Source organism: Durio zibethinus, chromosome 25 (genome assembly GCF_047325235.1).
Source record: "Durio zibethinus cultivar Kanyao isolate XHJ-2024 chromosome 25, ASM4732523v1, whole genome shotgun sequence".
NCBI lineage: Eukaryota > Viridiplantae > Streptophyta > Magnoliopsida > Malvales > Malvaceae > Durio > Durio zibethinus.
Window position 1 is genome coordinate 13,179,262 of NC_143186.1, and position 16,947 is coordinate 13,196,208.

Consider the following 16,947-nt stretch of genomic DNA (forward strand, 5'->3'; position numbering starts at 1 on the left):
TCTTTAATAATCAAATTTAATAAATATTTTTATATCTTTTAGTGATTACATATCACCTATCAATAATTTAAAATATAATATAACAATACGACTCGAATATAAAGTGAAAATAAAACACAAAAATAATTAAATTTAAAATTTTAATAATTATTATATATAAATTTAATAAAATAAAAAATATTTATTTTATATTTTTATATTAATACAAATTATAAAATATAATTTTTATATAAATTATAATATAAAAATATAAAATTTTAATATTTTATACGAATCTTTATATTTACCTATTATATATTCCTATTCTAGTATTGCTTATTAAAAAACAAAATCGGACACTTAAATCTTTAAACCCATCCACAAAGTAATTTTGGAAAGCACATGAAGTTTAATCTCATTCCAAAATACTAAACAAATGCTGCCAACTTGTGACTGTAAAATTCATTTTGGTACTACAAACAGCAAACGGGAAGATTTTTTTTAAAGTACACTTTAGCATACTTTCATTTCTATTTTTTCTTTAACCCCAAAAATTTCTCTTTCTCTTTCTTTTCCCCTTTTTCTCTCACTTTCTCTCCTTAGTTACTCTCTGTGGCAGAAGCGATAGCTTCCCCAGCTTAGTTAGAGACAAATGAAAGAAACGCATCTCTTTTTCACACTAATACTTCTTTTAGTTCCTTACACCCTTTGTTTCAAAGCTCATGCTGCCCCTGCTGGTACCCTTTTCTTTTTCTTTTTTTTTTTTATGATCTTAGATTCTGTTCATCCTTTTGGTTAATGGGTATTTTTTAAATTTATTTTTACTTCGTTAAGCTTTATTTTGAATGCTACATTTCTTTTCTGTGCTTATTTTGCTTCATTTCTTGCTGTAAAGCTGTTAGCTTTTAGTATTCTTTTGTTCTACAATTTGCTCAAATGGGTTTTTTTTTTTGTTAAACCCTTTATTGGGTTTTATTTATAGATTCTAATGCTTTGGTTAAATGTAATGCGATTTACTTAGGGCCATTGATAAAGCACTTGTCGTCTTTACTTAAATGGACCAGGTCTTCCACCAAAACCCCTCAATCAGGTAAAATTATTATTGTTTCTTATGTTTACTTCGTTGTCTAATGATTTTTTTAAAAAATATTTCGGTGGGTTTTCTTTTTAATTTTTACAGATGGCAATGTTCTTCAATTTGAGAATGGTTACTTAGTTGAGACTGTGGTTGAAGGCAATGAGATAGGAGTTGTTCCTTACAAAATTCGCGTTTCCGAGGATGGTGAATTATTTGCTGTTGATGAAGTTAATAGTAACATTGTTAAGATTACTCCACCATTGTCCCAATGTATGTGTTCAATGTTACTGAATTTGAGAATTATAACTGTTTTTTTATCTGTGGTTTTCTTAAGCCTTTTATTTAGTTTGATGTCGAATGGGAAACATCTTATGCTATAGGATTGTTGGCATTGTTTTGTTTTTTTTTTCGTTTATTAATTTGGTGACATATATACACCTTGTCTCGTTTTGCGATTGCTTATTATTGCAGATAGTCGGGGAAGATTGGTTGCTGGGTCATTTCAGGGTTACACTGGGCATGTGGATGGAAAGCCAAGTGATGCTCGTTTCAATCATCCCAAAGGTGTAACCATGGATGATAAAGGGAATGTATATGTTGCTGATACCATGAATCTTGCTGTCAGGAAGATAGGAGATGCAGGTATATGCAGATAATGATAAAGAATATATTTAAATAAAAAAATAAACTTGATTATTAGGTTGAATTGTCTTTGTAAAGTTTGTTAATTCATAAATATCTTATCCATCTGTGCAGAAGTTGTTGACTCTGGGATTATTTGCAGGTGTCACCACTATTGCTGGAGGGAAATCAAATGTTGCAGGATATAGGGATGGGCCCAGTGAGGATGCAAAGTTCTCAAATGATTTTGATGTGGTATATGTTCGACCCACCTGTTCGTTGTTAGTAATTGATAGAGGAAATGCTGCTCTTCGACAAATCTTCCTAAATCAAGACGATTGTGATTATCAGTATAATTCAGTTTCTCCCACAGGTTGTACTTCTATTTATATGCTTTTGCAATGATTTCCAAAATGGAACATCATTATAACAACATGCCTGGTGTGGAAAAAGAATTGGATTCCGATGCATGTATCATATGCATCACAACATGCATAGCCTTTTTTTCCACCTTGAATACTTTTTGTTGCATTGTTAATTTCTGGAACATTGCTGAGTGCACCCCCCTCCCTTCCGGCACCTTCTTTTTTTTTTTTATGTAATTTTTTCTCCTAAAATGCTAATGGGAACAGTCACTCAGATTATTTCAGAAATTATAATAAGCCTACCTCTGAGAATAAAAGAATCAAACCCTCCAAGAAGATTCTAGCAAAACTTCAAAGTTGTCAAAACAGGGAATAAGTCTTGCCCCTACAATATGAATATGATTGCCCATAATCCAGGCTGTTGACAGTCTTGTTACTTAGGTAACCTAAGGTGCTAGGTGCGACAGTTGAAGTAAATGGTAACTACCTTATTAATGGTTGCGAGTACAGGCCTTTAGATGTCAGCCTTTTGATTGTCACATAGAAGTTTTCATGATTTTAAATCTCACTTTATTTATTTAGAATCGTGGGTTCTTCGGGATCATTTGAAGTGTTTTAAACAAGTGGTTATCTTGTTAATTTTAACAGAACAATTGTGCATTTTATGTCAAATTACTTACTGACTTTTACACAATGGCCTTTTAGCAGATATCCTGATGGTTCTTGGCGCAGTCTTGGCTGGATATGCTACATGCTTGCTTCAGCAGGGATTTGGACCTTCTTTCTTCCCAAGAATGGTATGACTCTTCCTTTTTGTTTCAACCATGTAATGTAAAAAGTTTAAATGCTGACAATTATAACAACCTTGACAATCCTACCAGTTTTATTTATTTTTCAGCTTTTTCTGCAAGCAAATACGGTCTCATGAACTATGAGTTTCTCTCTTTCATCAAGCTTTCATAAGAATACAATTTTGTCACCCTTACTGCCAAATATATTCCATATCTATTTCTCATACATGTACCAATAAGCTCTGCTGCCATTTTAGCTGTGGTGTCAAGTTGATTTGTAGGTAGTGTGTTAACAAGCACTGAGTTTGCCTTATTGCTATTTCTATCCCACTGTTATTGTTGTTGATTTTCTTTTTACTGGTCTGTGGAGGTCAAAGCATCGTCAGCCTTGTACCCCAAAATAATTTTCTTTTCATGGTTTTTGAAATTATTTTCATGCATTTTTTCTCCATTTATGTGAAGCATAAACTGTTGATGCAGCAACCGTCAGAGAGTGAATACAAAGAACAAGCAAGCAAGGAGAAGTCCACTCCTCTTGTAGAAAGCATGAAAGAGGAACCTGGATGGCCATCTTTTGGCCAACTTATCAAGGATCTGTTCAAGCTTGCACTTGAAGCAATGGCCAGCATGTTCTTATATTTTGTCCCCTCCCGTTTCCGATCAAATGGCTCCAAGAAATGTCTTACACCAATGAAGGATTCCCTTAGGATGCCTGAAGATGAAGCCCCGCCTCCATTAGTTCAAAGGCAGACCACTCCAGCTCCCATTTCTGAGACACGGCAGACACATACAACTAATACAAGTGATAATTATTCAGAAATGAAGCCTCCAAAGATAAAATCAAGCAGTTTTAGGGATCCTTTGTCTAGTAAGCATCGTTCCTCCAAACGACCAGAATATGCAGAATTCTATGGGCCAGGTGAGGTTCCTCCTTACAGCAGGTCTAAAACTCAGAAGGAAAGAACAAGACATCGTCAACGCGATAAAACAGGAGAGGTGGTTTTTGGAACTGGTGGGGCAGATCAAAAATCTGTTGAGACCAAGCCAGTGGATTATGACAACTCAAAGTTTGACCATTACAATATGAGGAGCAAGTATGGATCCAGTGATTCATTCCGTTTCTGAAGTAATTGCAGCTACTGATTTTAGGCTCGTCCAGTTACTGATTTTCACCCTACTTTCTATGTCTACATTCTCCATCCTGAATATGTATCACCATATTTCTCTTTAAGCCTAGTCTATAATTGAATTCTGTATTGGCAGGAATTTGTACCTTTGAGATCTACGCAGATCTACGCAGATGAGAATTGCAACTTAGTACCAGTTGTTTCTTGGCCGGCTGCTGTAACACATGTAAGGTTCTATATTACCTGCATATAACCGATTAGTATGAAATCTTGTGTCGAGCTGCTATCCCTTTTGGAAGGAAACTGATCTGTTGTTAAAAACATAGTGGTTAAGAAACTCATCATGCAGAGAATTAGACTTTGTGTAAACTTAAATCTTGTCAATGCAGAAGACTCTGTAGAACCAAAATGTCAATGTAGTTGCCAAGAAGCAGTTTATTCTTAAAGTGCATTTCCAATAATTTTAAGGCAAGCAGAATCAAACCCTTATGGGGTGAATGAGTTTTTATGACTCTTTAGGCTCTTTGAGCACAAGTGGGTGCAGTGGAATCAACTTTACCGCTCCATTATGAAGGATTTAAAACAAGAACAGCCTTCACCATATAAACCTCATTGTGGTTTAGTAGGATTCAAAGCTCATTAATATTCACATTTGAGAAAGAGGGTTCCCTCAATATTAAATTAAATTTTACATAGGTTAATTATCAATTAAACTTTTGAAAACAATTCTTAACCAATAATACTTATTTTTTATGAAATTACATTTGGGGATCAAAATTAAATTATAAATTTTTAACGAATATGGGATTTTTTTTATATAAAGAAAGTTGTCGTTTGACCGTAAAAAAAATTATAGATATTGAAATTTAAACTTTGAATATACTTAATAATATCTTTTTAGGGTAATTATATCAATAAACTAAGTTAAGCCTTATATTTGAATCAATTAATGAAAAAATTAATGCAAAACAGGGATATGATAAATATGAAAGTCAAATTTGTATTTATTGATAAAAAAAATTAAATTTTAGGTTTTTACATAATATAATCACGAATTTAATGATTGCATATATTAATCATGGAATAAAAAATCCAATCCACATATAGTTGAGGATACATAATTAATACCGAAAAAGGAATAATTAAATCTATAGTTTGAAATATAAATTTCATACTGAAAAATGAGCTTCATAATCGTAATGGAAAGAGCATCACACTTCCAACACCAATTGGTTTGCCCAAAGCCGCCAATAGTGGGCCCAATTATGTTCAACAAAATCAATTGGAATTCTGTAATTTGGGTATGAAAACAAATTCTCGTTTTATAAATTTAAATTTAAACATTAGATTTCCAATTTTGAAGATTCAAACATTTGGGACTCTTAACTCTTAAGGAGAGGAGAAGGACTTAATTGTGAAACATTGAACTTAAGGGATTGAATTGTAAATTTTCTAAAGTATAGGATAAAATTATTGGAAGATCAATTAAATAGAAAAAAAAGTGTGGAACAAGGAACATGACAGCCAACCACCACTGTCAGTCGATTCACGATTTTTATCTTTTTATCATTACATTATTATTTAACCAATCATCATCAAATCGTCATTTCTTTTTCCTTTAAAAATTTGATTCGAATCATCGGAAACACTTCTTCGCCCTTTCTCTCTTCTTCTAAGAAGCTTTGACTTGAATTTCAATGAAGAAGAATTTGCTCTGAAAATAATCGAAAAAGTTTTAACTTTTTTTTCGGGGTTTTGAAAATTTTGAGCTTTTGGGGTTTAGAAGAAAAGCAGAATGGGCTGCGCTGGATCGACGCCGGCCAAAGGAGAAGGTAAGGCTTTTCTCTTTGTTCCTTTGTTTCTGTTTCTGAAATTTCTGTTTGGTTACTGAGAAAATTTCTAGCTTGCTTAAAGAACAATGATTTCATATTTGAATTGTTTTAGCTTAAGAATATTTTGAACTGCTAGAAGGATGCCACTTGAATTTCATTTGTTATCATATTTGTTTCATTTTTTTTTGTTTTATTGCGTTAAATATTAGAGATTATCAGCATTATTCGATGTTCAATTCTGTGATTATTATTGTTCTTTTTTGACAAATTGTCAAAAACAAAAAAAAAAGGTCTTTTTCTTCTAAAATTTAGTAATATATATGTATAACAGAATAAATTTGCTGATTTATTTATAAAAAAAAATAAATAAATCGTATGGTTATAGACAAAAAAAGGGGGGGGGGGTGGAAATGGGTGGTCAGTTGAAAAGGATTTGCTAAATCTAGGGTGACCATTTGAATGTTTAATCATTAACTTGGAATTTGTACTCATCTGCTTTTGAAAATTTTGGAATGTTTTCTTGATTTAACTTTTCAATGAAGACAAAATGGCGTTCTATGATTTTTACTATATTATTTGGCTATTGTTTTGAAACATATTTGAAAGTTTGGAGATAAATGGTTAAACTATATATATATAAAAGGACTAATCCGTCAGCTGCATGAAATCGGCAATAAATTCATTCATATGATAGGTATATTTGTGGATCAATTTAGCACAATTCATCTAGGACACTTTTATTATAATCCCATGTTGTTTGAGCTCCAAGGATGATATCTTCAAAAGAGTAGTATTTGAGTCTTTTGGGTTGTTAGTTTCTTCTCACCATGTGGCAACTAACTCTTCGTAAAAATGCAGTATGAACTCATGCTTTTAGATTCGCGTTGGAAGTTTATATCTACTAAATAATACTTTGAACATTTTGGCTCCAGGGAATGTGAAAAATATCCGGAAGCCGAAACCCTGGAAACATCCTCAGCAGATAACAAAGTCTCAACTTGTGCAGATGCGTGAAGAGTTTTGGGACACTGCTCCTCATTATGGTGGCAGGAAAGGTAGTTATCTTTAACTTATATCCACTAATACTGTTAGGTTAACATACATAGGATTACGTATATCTTTGCATGTAGATATTCCCAATTCTGCTAGTGAGAAGAAAATTTGTTGATCTTGAGTTGGTCAAATATAGAAGCTTTTCTTTTCTGTTTGAGTTAGGACAAGCTCAGAAAATTCTGAAAAACTGAGTGGATAATCTGATGAAGGCAACAAACTTACCAATATGCGAGTTAGTTATGTGGTGAATCCTTATTTGTGGAAAACTTAATTATACAGAATCGATCTATTTCAACTTGAGTTGGTTCTGAAGTTAGGCAAAGAACAATACATATGAAATATTGTACTTGGATACAAAGATTCATGCAATAAGGCATTTTCTTGCTCATCCTTTAAGTCCACATCCCCAGGGCAATATGACATTAAGGTCTTGGATAATGTGTAATATTACTTAAGCATGCATAGGAATCAACTGAAACTGATAAGTGTAAACTATACAGCCCAACTCTTTCACTGATCAGATTAATTTCAAGTTTTATAGCCCAAAAAGAAAAGAAAATAAAAACTGACACAAAGACATGAATGTTTAGCTGGCTTTAGGTTCCCCTTGGCAATCTACTTGTGAATGTTAAGAACTAAGGACAGGAGGCTTTAGGTTTAATTTCTTTACGATGTGAAAATTACATCAGCCTTGAAACACGTCAACGGTCATTAAAAACGTGAATTCTCAGATGGTTTAACTGCACATTATAGATAACTTAGATTTAGTGTTTTGATTGACCAAGTAAAGTTACTAATGTGAACTAAAGGTTTCATTTGAAGGTTCTCCGTAGATGTGATCATCAAATTAAACATTGATATTTAGGAGTTTTAGATAACTGTATTAAATCCTTCTTAAATACGAAGACCGGGGAAGTTGTACTGAGTGAAAGATGATCACAGTTTTATGAAAGGTTTTAGGATAACAGCCTTTTTAACTGCACTTGTTTTAATTAAAATTAGATGTTACTGAAAGCCTTAAATGATTTTTGCAAATGACAAGATTTAGCATACAAGCTCTCAACACTCCATGTTGGTAGTTGGCATTCTGATATATGACTGCTGATCGGTATATGGTTGTTGGATGGATGTAGAACCAAGGGAGGAAAAGAGAGAAACAGAAATTACATGACAATCAGAGGAAGAAGAAACAGAGGAACTTAGGGGTGAATTAGAAGAATTGGGGGAAGAAAAAGAGACAACCAAGGGGAAGACCTCAATTCTCAATTCTCAGTAATTTGAAGCTGAACGCCAATAACCAACCAAAGTATATATAACGCATCCAACTTCAACATAAATCCAAAGTTCCAAATATATCACAGTTAATTGAAATCTAATAAACTCCAAGGTGGTTCTCTAACAAAGATTCTGTGGAAGATTATATTTCTGACTTGAGGTGGTGTATGAAACCATTTTTCGTTTACAATATAGAAACAAACATGATGGGCTATAAATCTTTAATTTCTAGTCTCAACAAGAAATCTGGTTATTTTGCTTAAATGCAATCAAGTTTTACTGTAGAATGAACATTATCAGTAAATGATTCAAAATATTTCAACAGGTAATTTTCTTGACCTTCTACTTCCAATATAACCTTTTTTTTTACCCTGCATGAATGTTAATAATTTGGTTTTTTTTTTTTTTCACATGGATCTGAAATGTAATGTCAACTTCCTGGACACCAGAGATCTGGGATGCACTTCGAGCTGCTGCTGAAGCTGATCTAACCCTTGCTCAAGCTATCGTGGACAGTGCAGGGGTCATAGTGCAAAATGCTGATTTAACTATCTGCTATGACGAAAGGGGTAAACAAACCTTGCCGCATCAAATTTTGATATCTATTTGGGCCTCCTTTCTATACCACTAAGATTCAACCTACCTGAAAACAATTAACTGAGAAAATGAGGCTTTCTGAGGCTTGAAATTTCTTCTAACACACCTTCCACCAACTTTTCTTTGCAGGTGCCAAGTATGAACTACCAAAGTATGTTTTGAGTGAGCCAACTAACTTGATCCAAGATAGTTGAAAATAGAGAGAATATTGAGAACGATGTGTGCAAGGTTGAATGTATATCATGTATATTACTCTCTCATCTTCTTTGAAACCCTTTATAGCCTCTTTTGTGCCTTTTTAACTTTTGATTACTTTCGACGTTCGCTAGGTTGCTGTAAGTTTCTCTGATGAAATGATCAAGGGCATAAACATTGGTTTGAATTGAGTAAGATGTCTCAGTTTTTCTGTGGGCTTGCATAGGCAAATGTTGTTTGTCGGGAGATAGATGTTTGACCCTTGTCTCAACTTGAAGATTCTATATATAATATTTTCATATAATATTTTCAATGACGAGATTTTACCTAAACAAAATGAATTTGATTCTGATTACCAAAGTAAAACTAAAATATCTGAGTTAAATCAAGAGAGTATGCTATGGCATAATATTCCATTTAGAGCATCGCCAAGTCTTTGTACACGTTTCAGATTATGGTATTCTTCCTTTTCTGTCCCTTGCTTTGTCTGTTCCACAAAGTTCAGTCCTGAAACGACATACACAATGGGGATTATGGTATTCTTCTTTTTCTAATCCTTGCTGTGTCTTTTCCACAAGGTTTAGTCCTGAAATGACACACACAATTGGGTGGAGGGACTGTTAGATTCTCTTCTCACCGGCCATCCGAAACCCAAGGACTAATTTAATAATATTGTTGCGTTTGAGAAAAATTTAAGTTGAAAAAAATGTTTTAAAAATTTTAATTTTTTAGTATTGCTGTGAAAAATATTAAAAATAATTAAAATATCTAAAATAATAAAATACTATAAATATAAAGTAATATAATAATTTTCTATTAAAAAAATACTGTTCTCTTGAGTAGTTTTTTTGTTGTTTAGATTGTATCTACACAAAAAAAATTTAAAAATCAAACACCTTCAGACCATAGACTATATGATTCTCTGCCAAGAGTGAGAAACAGTAGGTAAACATCTCTGATCTTCTGGCTCTTTTTTTTTTTTTATTGTCTGAAGTTTTAATTTTGTTCTGTGAAAAAATAAATAAATAAAAAGAAGGAGAAGAGATGATGCAAATTGAGAAATATTTCATAATAATCCATTATAATATGCAAGAATATCCGTTGGTGTCTTTTAAAGCAACCTTTCATTACCACAAAGCTCATACAAAAAAGAAAGAAAAAAAGCAAAGGCGCTTGACATCATCAAATCTGATCAAACCCTTTTGAAGAAAGATAGAATGTTGCCTTGCTTAGGATCCTTTGCATTTCCAGTTTTCTTGTTTCCGGCTTTGCCTCCTGGATTAGATGGTGCAGTGCTTCCAACTGCAGGAGACTTCTTGGCTGCAGCAGGCCTGCTGCATCAACAATTCAAACGGTTAGGTCACAGCGATGCCCTGGCTATTAATGTTCCACTAAAATTGCAGAATGAAATAAAAGATATAGAGAATAGGAACAAATACTGGCCTCATCGAAGGCAAGCAATCTCATTGACATCATAGCTTAGAAGCCTATCAATCTTTAAATTGCTTGAACTAGAAAAATGCAAACAAGATGCAACACAAGCACCGAAAATATATTTATGCATGGCAGTAAGGAGCTACATACAACCCCCTCCCCCACTTTCTCCCGCTGTTTTCTTCCCTCCTTACTTGTAGGATACACAATTCAGTAGGACCACAATCCAGTTCAAGATTTGTGTTAACTATGAACTATCCTTGAAAGTTAGAAGTGCAATACAAATCCCCCTTAGCCATAATGTCCTCTTTGTTATTCTGGTGAAGATTGTTAACCCCTCATACCCCTCATAGGACCAAGCATTTAGCAAATAACTCTGCTTTAGTTTTTTTTATTCCCAGCTTGGTAGTAGACCTGTCCATCGGCCGAGTAGGCTTGGCCTGACTCGGGTCGAGCCTTGGACATGATTTTCAAGTCCGAATCCAACCAAATATCATTAAATTAATAAAAATGAATTTTTTAAAAAATTTTAATTATAAAATATATCTAAAATATTAAAATAATAATTTACTACTTTTAAAATATTTTATTTTTTTAATTTTCAAGCCTCTTGGACCTGACTGGCTGCTCTAGGCCTTGGGCAGATTTTCAAAGGCCAACTGAGCCTGATCCAACCCATGGCTACCTCTACCTAGCAAGAGGAAAGAGGGAGAAGAAACAAGGAAAAAAAGGAGAGATTATATTGGTTATCCAAAGTGAGAATCCAGAAAAAAATTTTCATATTTGGGATGGTGAGTTTCAAATAACTAGGATGCCAACTGAATTTATATAAGACTAAAAGCAGTATTTACTACTAATAATATGATAAATGGGGCACAGTATACAAGAACAAAGGGGGCATTTTTCTCTCATTCAGGAAGATTTTATAACAATTTTTTACTTTAATTTTTTCTTCATCCTTACCCCTCCCCTTTTTTCTCTTGGAATGCAGCAGCAGATGATTAATTACCCTCGAATCACTGCTGCCAGACCTAGGAACCAATACAACTAAACAGGATGTTTATTAGCATGCAAACACAAATAAAACCAAACAGCTGGCCATTTTTCAGACAAGCAAGTGTTTTATCAGACATGATAAGCATTGTGAGGCCAAAAAAGAGAAAACTTACTTCCACTAAAAGGCAAAGTGAGAACTAGCAAAAATACATTGAAGAGAAAATAACTTTACCTGTTATTAGTATTTGAGACAATATTGGCGTCAGCATCGGTTGTTCCACTTCCAACTTTCTCTGGCATGTCACTTTCAACTTTCTTCACCTCTGTCTCCTCGCCTTCCCAAACTACCTCAGTTACTAATACCAACATAAACGGGAAAAAGAATTTTTAAAATGAGATAATATTCTGCCGAATGTAGCACTACTAATACTGTCTGCTCCAATTTAGTGACTTTAGGGGGAGAAAAAGGGGATATGTAGGCACAAACACCAATATCCACATCTCCCATAGAAAGCAAGATGTACAAAACTATTCAGGAAAACTTTTCCAGTAGTCAAGTTTTAATTTGGCATATCCATGAGAAAAATTAATTGCATTAGCAAAACGTAGAAACTGATGAAATTTCAGAAGAGTATACCTTTGGCATGAAGGAATGAAGCATGATGACAGATAAGATAAACTAAATAAATAAAAGTCAAGATTAAACATCGTTTTCAGTATTTCAAATCCCAATTAACCTAAGAAAGAGCAAGTGATGAAATTATCTAAATTGGATGATGCACTGACAAAGAAAAAAATAGCACTCTTGGAGAGAGGCTCGGGTTTGGATTTACCTTCTCTCCCACGGTCATCAATTCGTGTCTTCAACACTTTTCTCCTTTTAGGTGAATTTGCTGCAGCATCTGGCAGTTTATCCTTCTTACTTAGATCAGTTTCAGGAAGATGGCCTTCAAGCTTAACTAAAGAGCAATGTCTACCATTTGTACTTTTACTGACAAGTGAATTTTCTTCCCCGAGTGATCTGCTGGGTTCTCTATTAGTAGTTTTCTCTTCCTTAACCTTTAATTCTTCTTTGTTTGGTTTCTCTACAATCAAACTGGGCTTCTCCGGAATCAAGGTTTTAGAATTTTGTTCAGAATCTAGAGATGATTTCCTTTTAGGGGGATCAGGTGAAGATAGATTGACAGCATCTTCATACTCATCTTCATCTGAGAAATCAAAAACTACCCTCCGTTGTTTCCTATTGCCTTCACCATTGGAGACTCTCCTAAAATTAACTTCTTGAACATCAACGTCACTGTTCTCATCCTCTAGTGCTTCACGAGCACAAATTTGTGCATCTGCACTAACTAATGATTTAAAAAGAAATTAAAGAAATAAGAAAACGAGTCAGCTAAGAATATAAAATCGTGTTTTAGGAAAGAAAAAAATTAAATATTAGCACCACCCAAGCAATGCAAGTCCTAAGTTATTGAATATAAGTTTCGTTTAAAATTTATAGAATGCACATAAAAAGTATATACCAAGGAAACTCTAGTAATAAATCAAATGGAAACAAACCATTGGGATTTTGTACAGAATCGCTATCATTTGCTGGAACACCACCGGGCTTTGGTTTTGTAGATGCACGACCCCATAAATTTGCTAATGAACCTCCACCTCCAGTGGAGCTTTTATCATTCTGGCCTTTCATTTTATTAGAAGGCAAGGAAGGAATTTTTTCTTTTTCGGCAGAAGGCTTCCTGACCAGGTCATGAACTCCTCTGCCAATACTGTCACTTTTGACATCTTTTACCACACTAGAAGGCTGCTGAGCAACTTTTAAGCTTGATTGCTGAGCTTTATTTTGTTGAGATAGCAAAGCTGCATTGCTTTGAGCAGAATTATGTTTTGATGGTCCTGAGATTCCCACACTATTTGGCTGCGCAGCTGCAACCCTTGCAGGTGTTCCATCGACATTGCGCTTGATGAATGAAGTTGAAATCCCACAGAACCTGGTGAAAACATTAAGGACAAGAGATAAACATCACATCTAGAGTTTTCTAAATGTTTATCTGATTAAGGAACTGGCAAGCAAAATTCCACCAACAGTTTATGAGTAATTTTTTTTTGGCCAATAGTTTATGAGTAAATGACATGACTTGTATCTCTTAAACTCACCTAATCACTCCCATCACGCCCCCCCCCCCCCCCCCAAAAAAAAAAAAAAAAAGGCATTGTTTTTGTTTCTTACTAAAACCCTTGTTTGAATTGCTATTCCAAAAAAAAACTGGAAAGAAACAGGCTACTTAAAGCTCCTTTATTAAATATATAGATAAGTAACTAAAACATCTCAACAGTAACTACAGGGATCAGCAAAAATAAATTAACATGAAGGAAGCACCAATGCAACATAAAATCCATTTCACTGCCTGAGCTGCAATGATCACTTAACAGAATTAGGATACCTGTTATCTCTCAAGCAATTATCTACTATGGTGGGCTGCTTGAAGAGCTCTTCAGCTTGTATAAATTCAGTATTCCAAAGTGCAGCTGGGTCATTTGGGATGCAACCTTGCACACTATACACATGAACTCCGCAATTGCTGTCATATTTTTGCTTGGCTTCTGCAGGGAATTCAGGAAAAGAGAATTACCATTAATCCCTTTTACCTAATATTGTTAGCCAAACAACATAACTATAATTATGGGTGAAAAGGAAATACAGCTAGAGGATTAATAATATACCCAAAACCACCTAACACATCTTAAAATGGTGATGTACTCCACTTTATTGAGTCTATGCACATGGAGATGTCATTTGGTTGATATAAGATAACTTCCTAAGTAAAAGGAAACTGATATGAAGGAAGCTTTACCAGCAATACTGAGAATGAGGAAGTCAAAATAAATATAAAACTTAAAAGGCAATTTATCTCATTCATTGTATATAATTGCACTTAAAATTCCATTGTACAGTTTTAAAATGCCACTTCATGAGTATTAATTATGAAAAGGGAAATTAGGTCAGTTAGTCAACTGGATAAAGATTTATCATAATATAACTATTATTTTAGGGGGAAAAAAAGAGAAAGAAGAGGAAAGTTGGCATGATAGGAGAATAATATGAAGAAGAAGGTATATTACAAATAGCGTTGTGGCTAGAATGGAGATCCACAGTTGAATGAACTGCTATCTACTTTGACTACAACTATCCTATCATACATTAGTCATCTATTCCAAGAATAGTCCTGCCACTTGTACACAAGCACAGATGTAAATCTGTACAGACCCTTAACTGCATACATATTAGAAAAAGTGGAACCAGATGAAATTGTCACAGAAAGTCTAACCTGAAAGTTTAGGTCCTGTCACCAGCTGAATATGATAGTTTGATGGAGAGTCCTTCAACCAGCCAGACAAACTATAAACAACTTCTAACTCACTTCCATGTTTCTCAACAAACTCGGCAAGCAATCTAATTATAAGTACAACTATTGGTAAGTTGGCAGATATTATCCTTGTATGAATCTTGAAATATACATGGCCATCTGTGTGCACACAAACTTTAACTACATTTTTGGTGGGGAAAATTTACCTCTTCGCTACATTGGATGAGACCAAGAAATTACGACTTAGCCACTTGTAGGAAACCTGAAAAGAATTCATTTTGAACCAAAAGAAAAAGAACTTTACATGAAGTCCCAGTTTTAAACGAAATTTCTCGCCTATAAAAAAAGGAAAGTAATTTTCACTTTCCCATTCACTCCAAAACAATTTTCTTTTAGTATATGAGTCAGGAAGGTAATACAAGGAAAGGCGAATTATCATCCAAATCCTACATTTTAATCAAAATATTCATTCAACCTACAACGAAGAATCATTTCTACCAAAAAACTTTATACTATATAATTCCACCTTGGAACAGACTTACTATCTTACAAAATTGTAAACTTCATTTTCATGAGAGAACACGCAAAAAAGCACTCTAAAATAATTGTAAATTCGGTTGATTTCACTCTCAAAACTTACCATCTTTTAATTTCCAAATCCTAACATATAAAAACACACAAAATAAAAACAAGAAGAAGGGAAAGAGAACAAATTTTCCTGCTAGTTAACCGAGTAATCAAAAAGAGGCTCCATTCCCAGAAATCAATTTATCAATAGAATCAGTAAGAAGCAAGAAAATTGGGCAAACCCCATGAATTTAATACCAAGAAAGGGAAAGAAACAAAAGAAAAATTTGCAAAAGAAAAAGGAGAAAATTTAACAAACCCAGGGGAAAAAAATCGAAGAATTAAGTCAATATGAACGTAAATTCAAATAATAACATAAATAGAACTTACTACTTGAAGTTTATCGGAGACGAGAGCTTGGATCTCTTCAAGAATACCTAGGGTTTCAATTTGGGACATCTTTTTGTTCTTAGGAGGGTTTTGAAGTCAGAATTGTGAGATTTTCACTCTATTAAGGGCGCTGATTTTCCCGCCATTCCTTGCGTACTGGGGGAATTTATAGAGGGATAGGAATGGTTCTTGTTCGCACGTGACTATTCGGGTTTGCACGTGACTTTATAAGAACAAACTGGATCCAATTGGTGCATGACTTTGGGAGGTTGGGCTAAGTTTGAAAATGAAATGTTCGTGGGGCTTAGGCTGTTTGATCCAGTTGGATCCACTTGATTGGTTAATGGAACTTTTTGGACTCAACATAGAGTTCTTTGTATTTTTTTGAAAATAAATATTTCTTCATTATGTATACTAACCACTTAATCATAGAGAAAATATCAAATAACATTAGCAATATAGTTCTTTAATTTTATAAGGGGAGTTAACAAGATGATATATGTTCTTTAAGGTATATTTAAAAAATAAAAAAATTAATAAAAAAATAAAATATATGTCATTATATTAATCTCACCTATGAAATTAAAAAGATTTACTGATAATATATCGAATAATTTCTTATTAAATAAATGTGTAGACAACAGTTGTTTATTTAATATGTATCAAAGTTTGGACACTTTGTTCTGTAATGAAAGAGAAAAAAAACTAATAAAATTACTTTACTTATAAGATTTAAGATTCATTTGAATAAGTGATAAGATTGATTTCGATTAAATTAAAAGTAGTAATGAAAGTAAAATTGATTATTATAATGTAAAATTGAGTACTTAATGATAAAATTAAAATTATTGTTGGGATATGTACTTAAATGAAAGGGTAAAAATGAGATAAGATTAAGTATTATGAAATGATAAAATGATCATTAAAAATATAAATTAAAATTTATATGTTACAAAAACTTTAAATTATTTAATATTTATAAAATTAATAAATAATTAAATTTATTAAATTATTTTTATATCAAATAATAAGTAATGAAAGATTTAACAAGAACAAATAATTTAAAATATTTAAGTAAAAACTAAAAATAAAATAACAAATAAAAAGCCAACAATATAAATTTATTTATCACTTAACTAATTAATAATTAGAAAGGTAACAAAATAAAAAAAAAAAAAAAAAAGAGAAGAAGAGGCAAAAATAGAACAAAATAACGGTGGGAGAACGCAAAAATTCCATTCGACCCTCCAATGGCGTTTAAAAGTTTAACCAAAAT

At 33.2% G+C, this 16,947-nt stretch overlaps 3 protein-coding genes across 4 annotated transcripts; 2 read left to right on the top strand and 1 right to left on the bottom strand.

Annotated features, from left to right (window-relative positions):
* Positions 1-487: 487 nt before the first annotated feature.
* Positions 488-4,407, top strand: LOC111276560 (uncharacterized). The gene is made up of 7 exons (XM_022862307.2): positions 488-716; positions 1,001-1,069; positions 1,160-1,327; positions 1,529-1,699; positions 1,842-2,051; positions 2,752-2,840; positions 3,315-4,407. Exons 1-7 carry the CDS (start codon positions 632-634, stop codon positions 3,957-3,959), a joined length of 1,437 nt encoding a protein of 478 aa, XP_022718042.2. The 5' UTR covers positions 488-631; the 3' UTR covers positions 3,960-4,407.
* Positions 4,408-5,469: 1,062 nt separating this feature from the next.
* On the top strand, positions 5,470-9,104 carry LOC111275942 (uncharacterized). The gene is made up of 4 exons (XM_022861590.2): positions 5,470-5,793; positions 6,726-6,848; positions 8,571-8,690; positions 8,848-9,104. Exons 1-4 carry the CDS (start codon positions 5,757-5,759, stop codon positions 8,910-8,912), a joined length of 345 nt encoding a protein of 114 aa, XP_022717325.2. The 5' UTR covers positions 5,470-5,756; the 3' UTR covers positions 8,913-9,104.
* An 863-nt stretch (positions 9,105-9,967) lies between these two features.
* Positions 9,968-15,870, bottom strand: POLD3 (DNA-directed DNA polymerase). 2 transcript variants are annotated; one of them, XM_022861587.2, is made up of 8 exons: positions 15,672-15,870; positions 14,921-14,976; positions 14,676-14,800; positions 13,791-13,950; positions 12,904-13,337; positions 12,177-12,692; positions 11,576-11,699; positions 9,968-10,244 (listed from the first exon to the last, which is right to left on the bottom strand). In XM_022861587.2, exons 1-8 carry the CDS (start codon positions 15,738-15,740, stop codon positions 10,106-10,108), a joined length of 1,623 nt encoding a protein of 540 aa, XP_022717322.2. In that variant the 5' UTR covers positions 15,741-15,870; the 3' UTR covers positions 9,968-10,105. The 2 variants fall into 2 exon arrangements, with proteins under 2 accessions (XP_022717322.2, XP_022717321.2); XM_022861586.2 differs by having other exon boundaries at positions 9,968-10,247.
* Between the last annotated feature and the right edge of the window lie 1,077 nt (positions 15,871-16,947).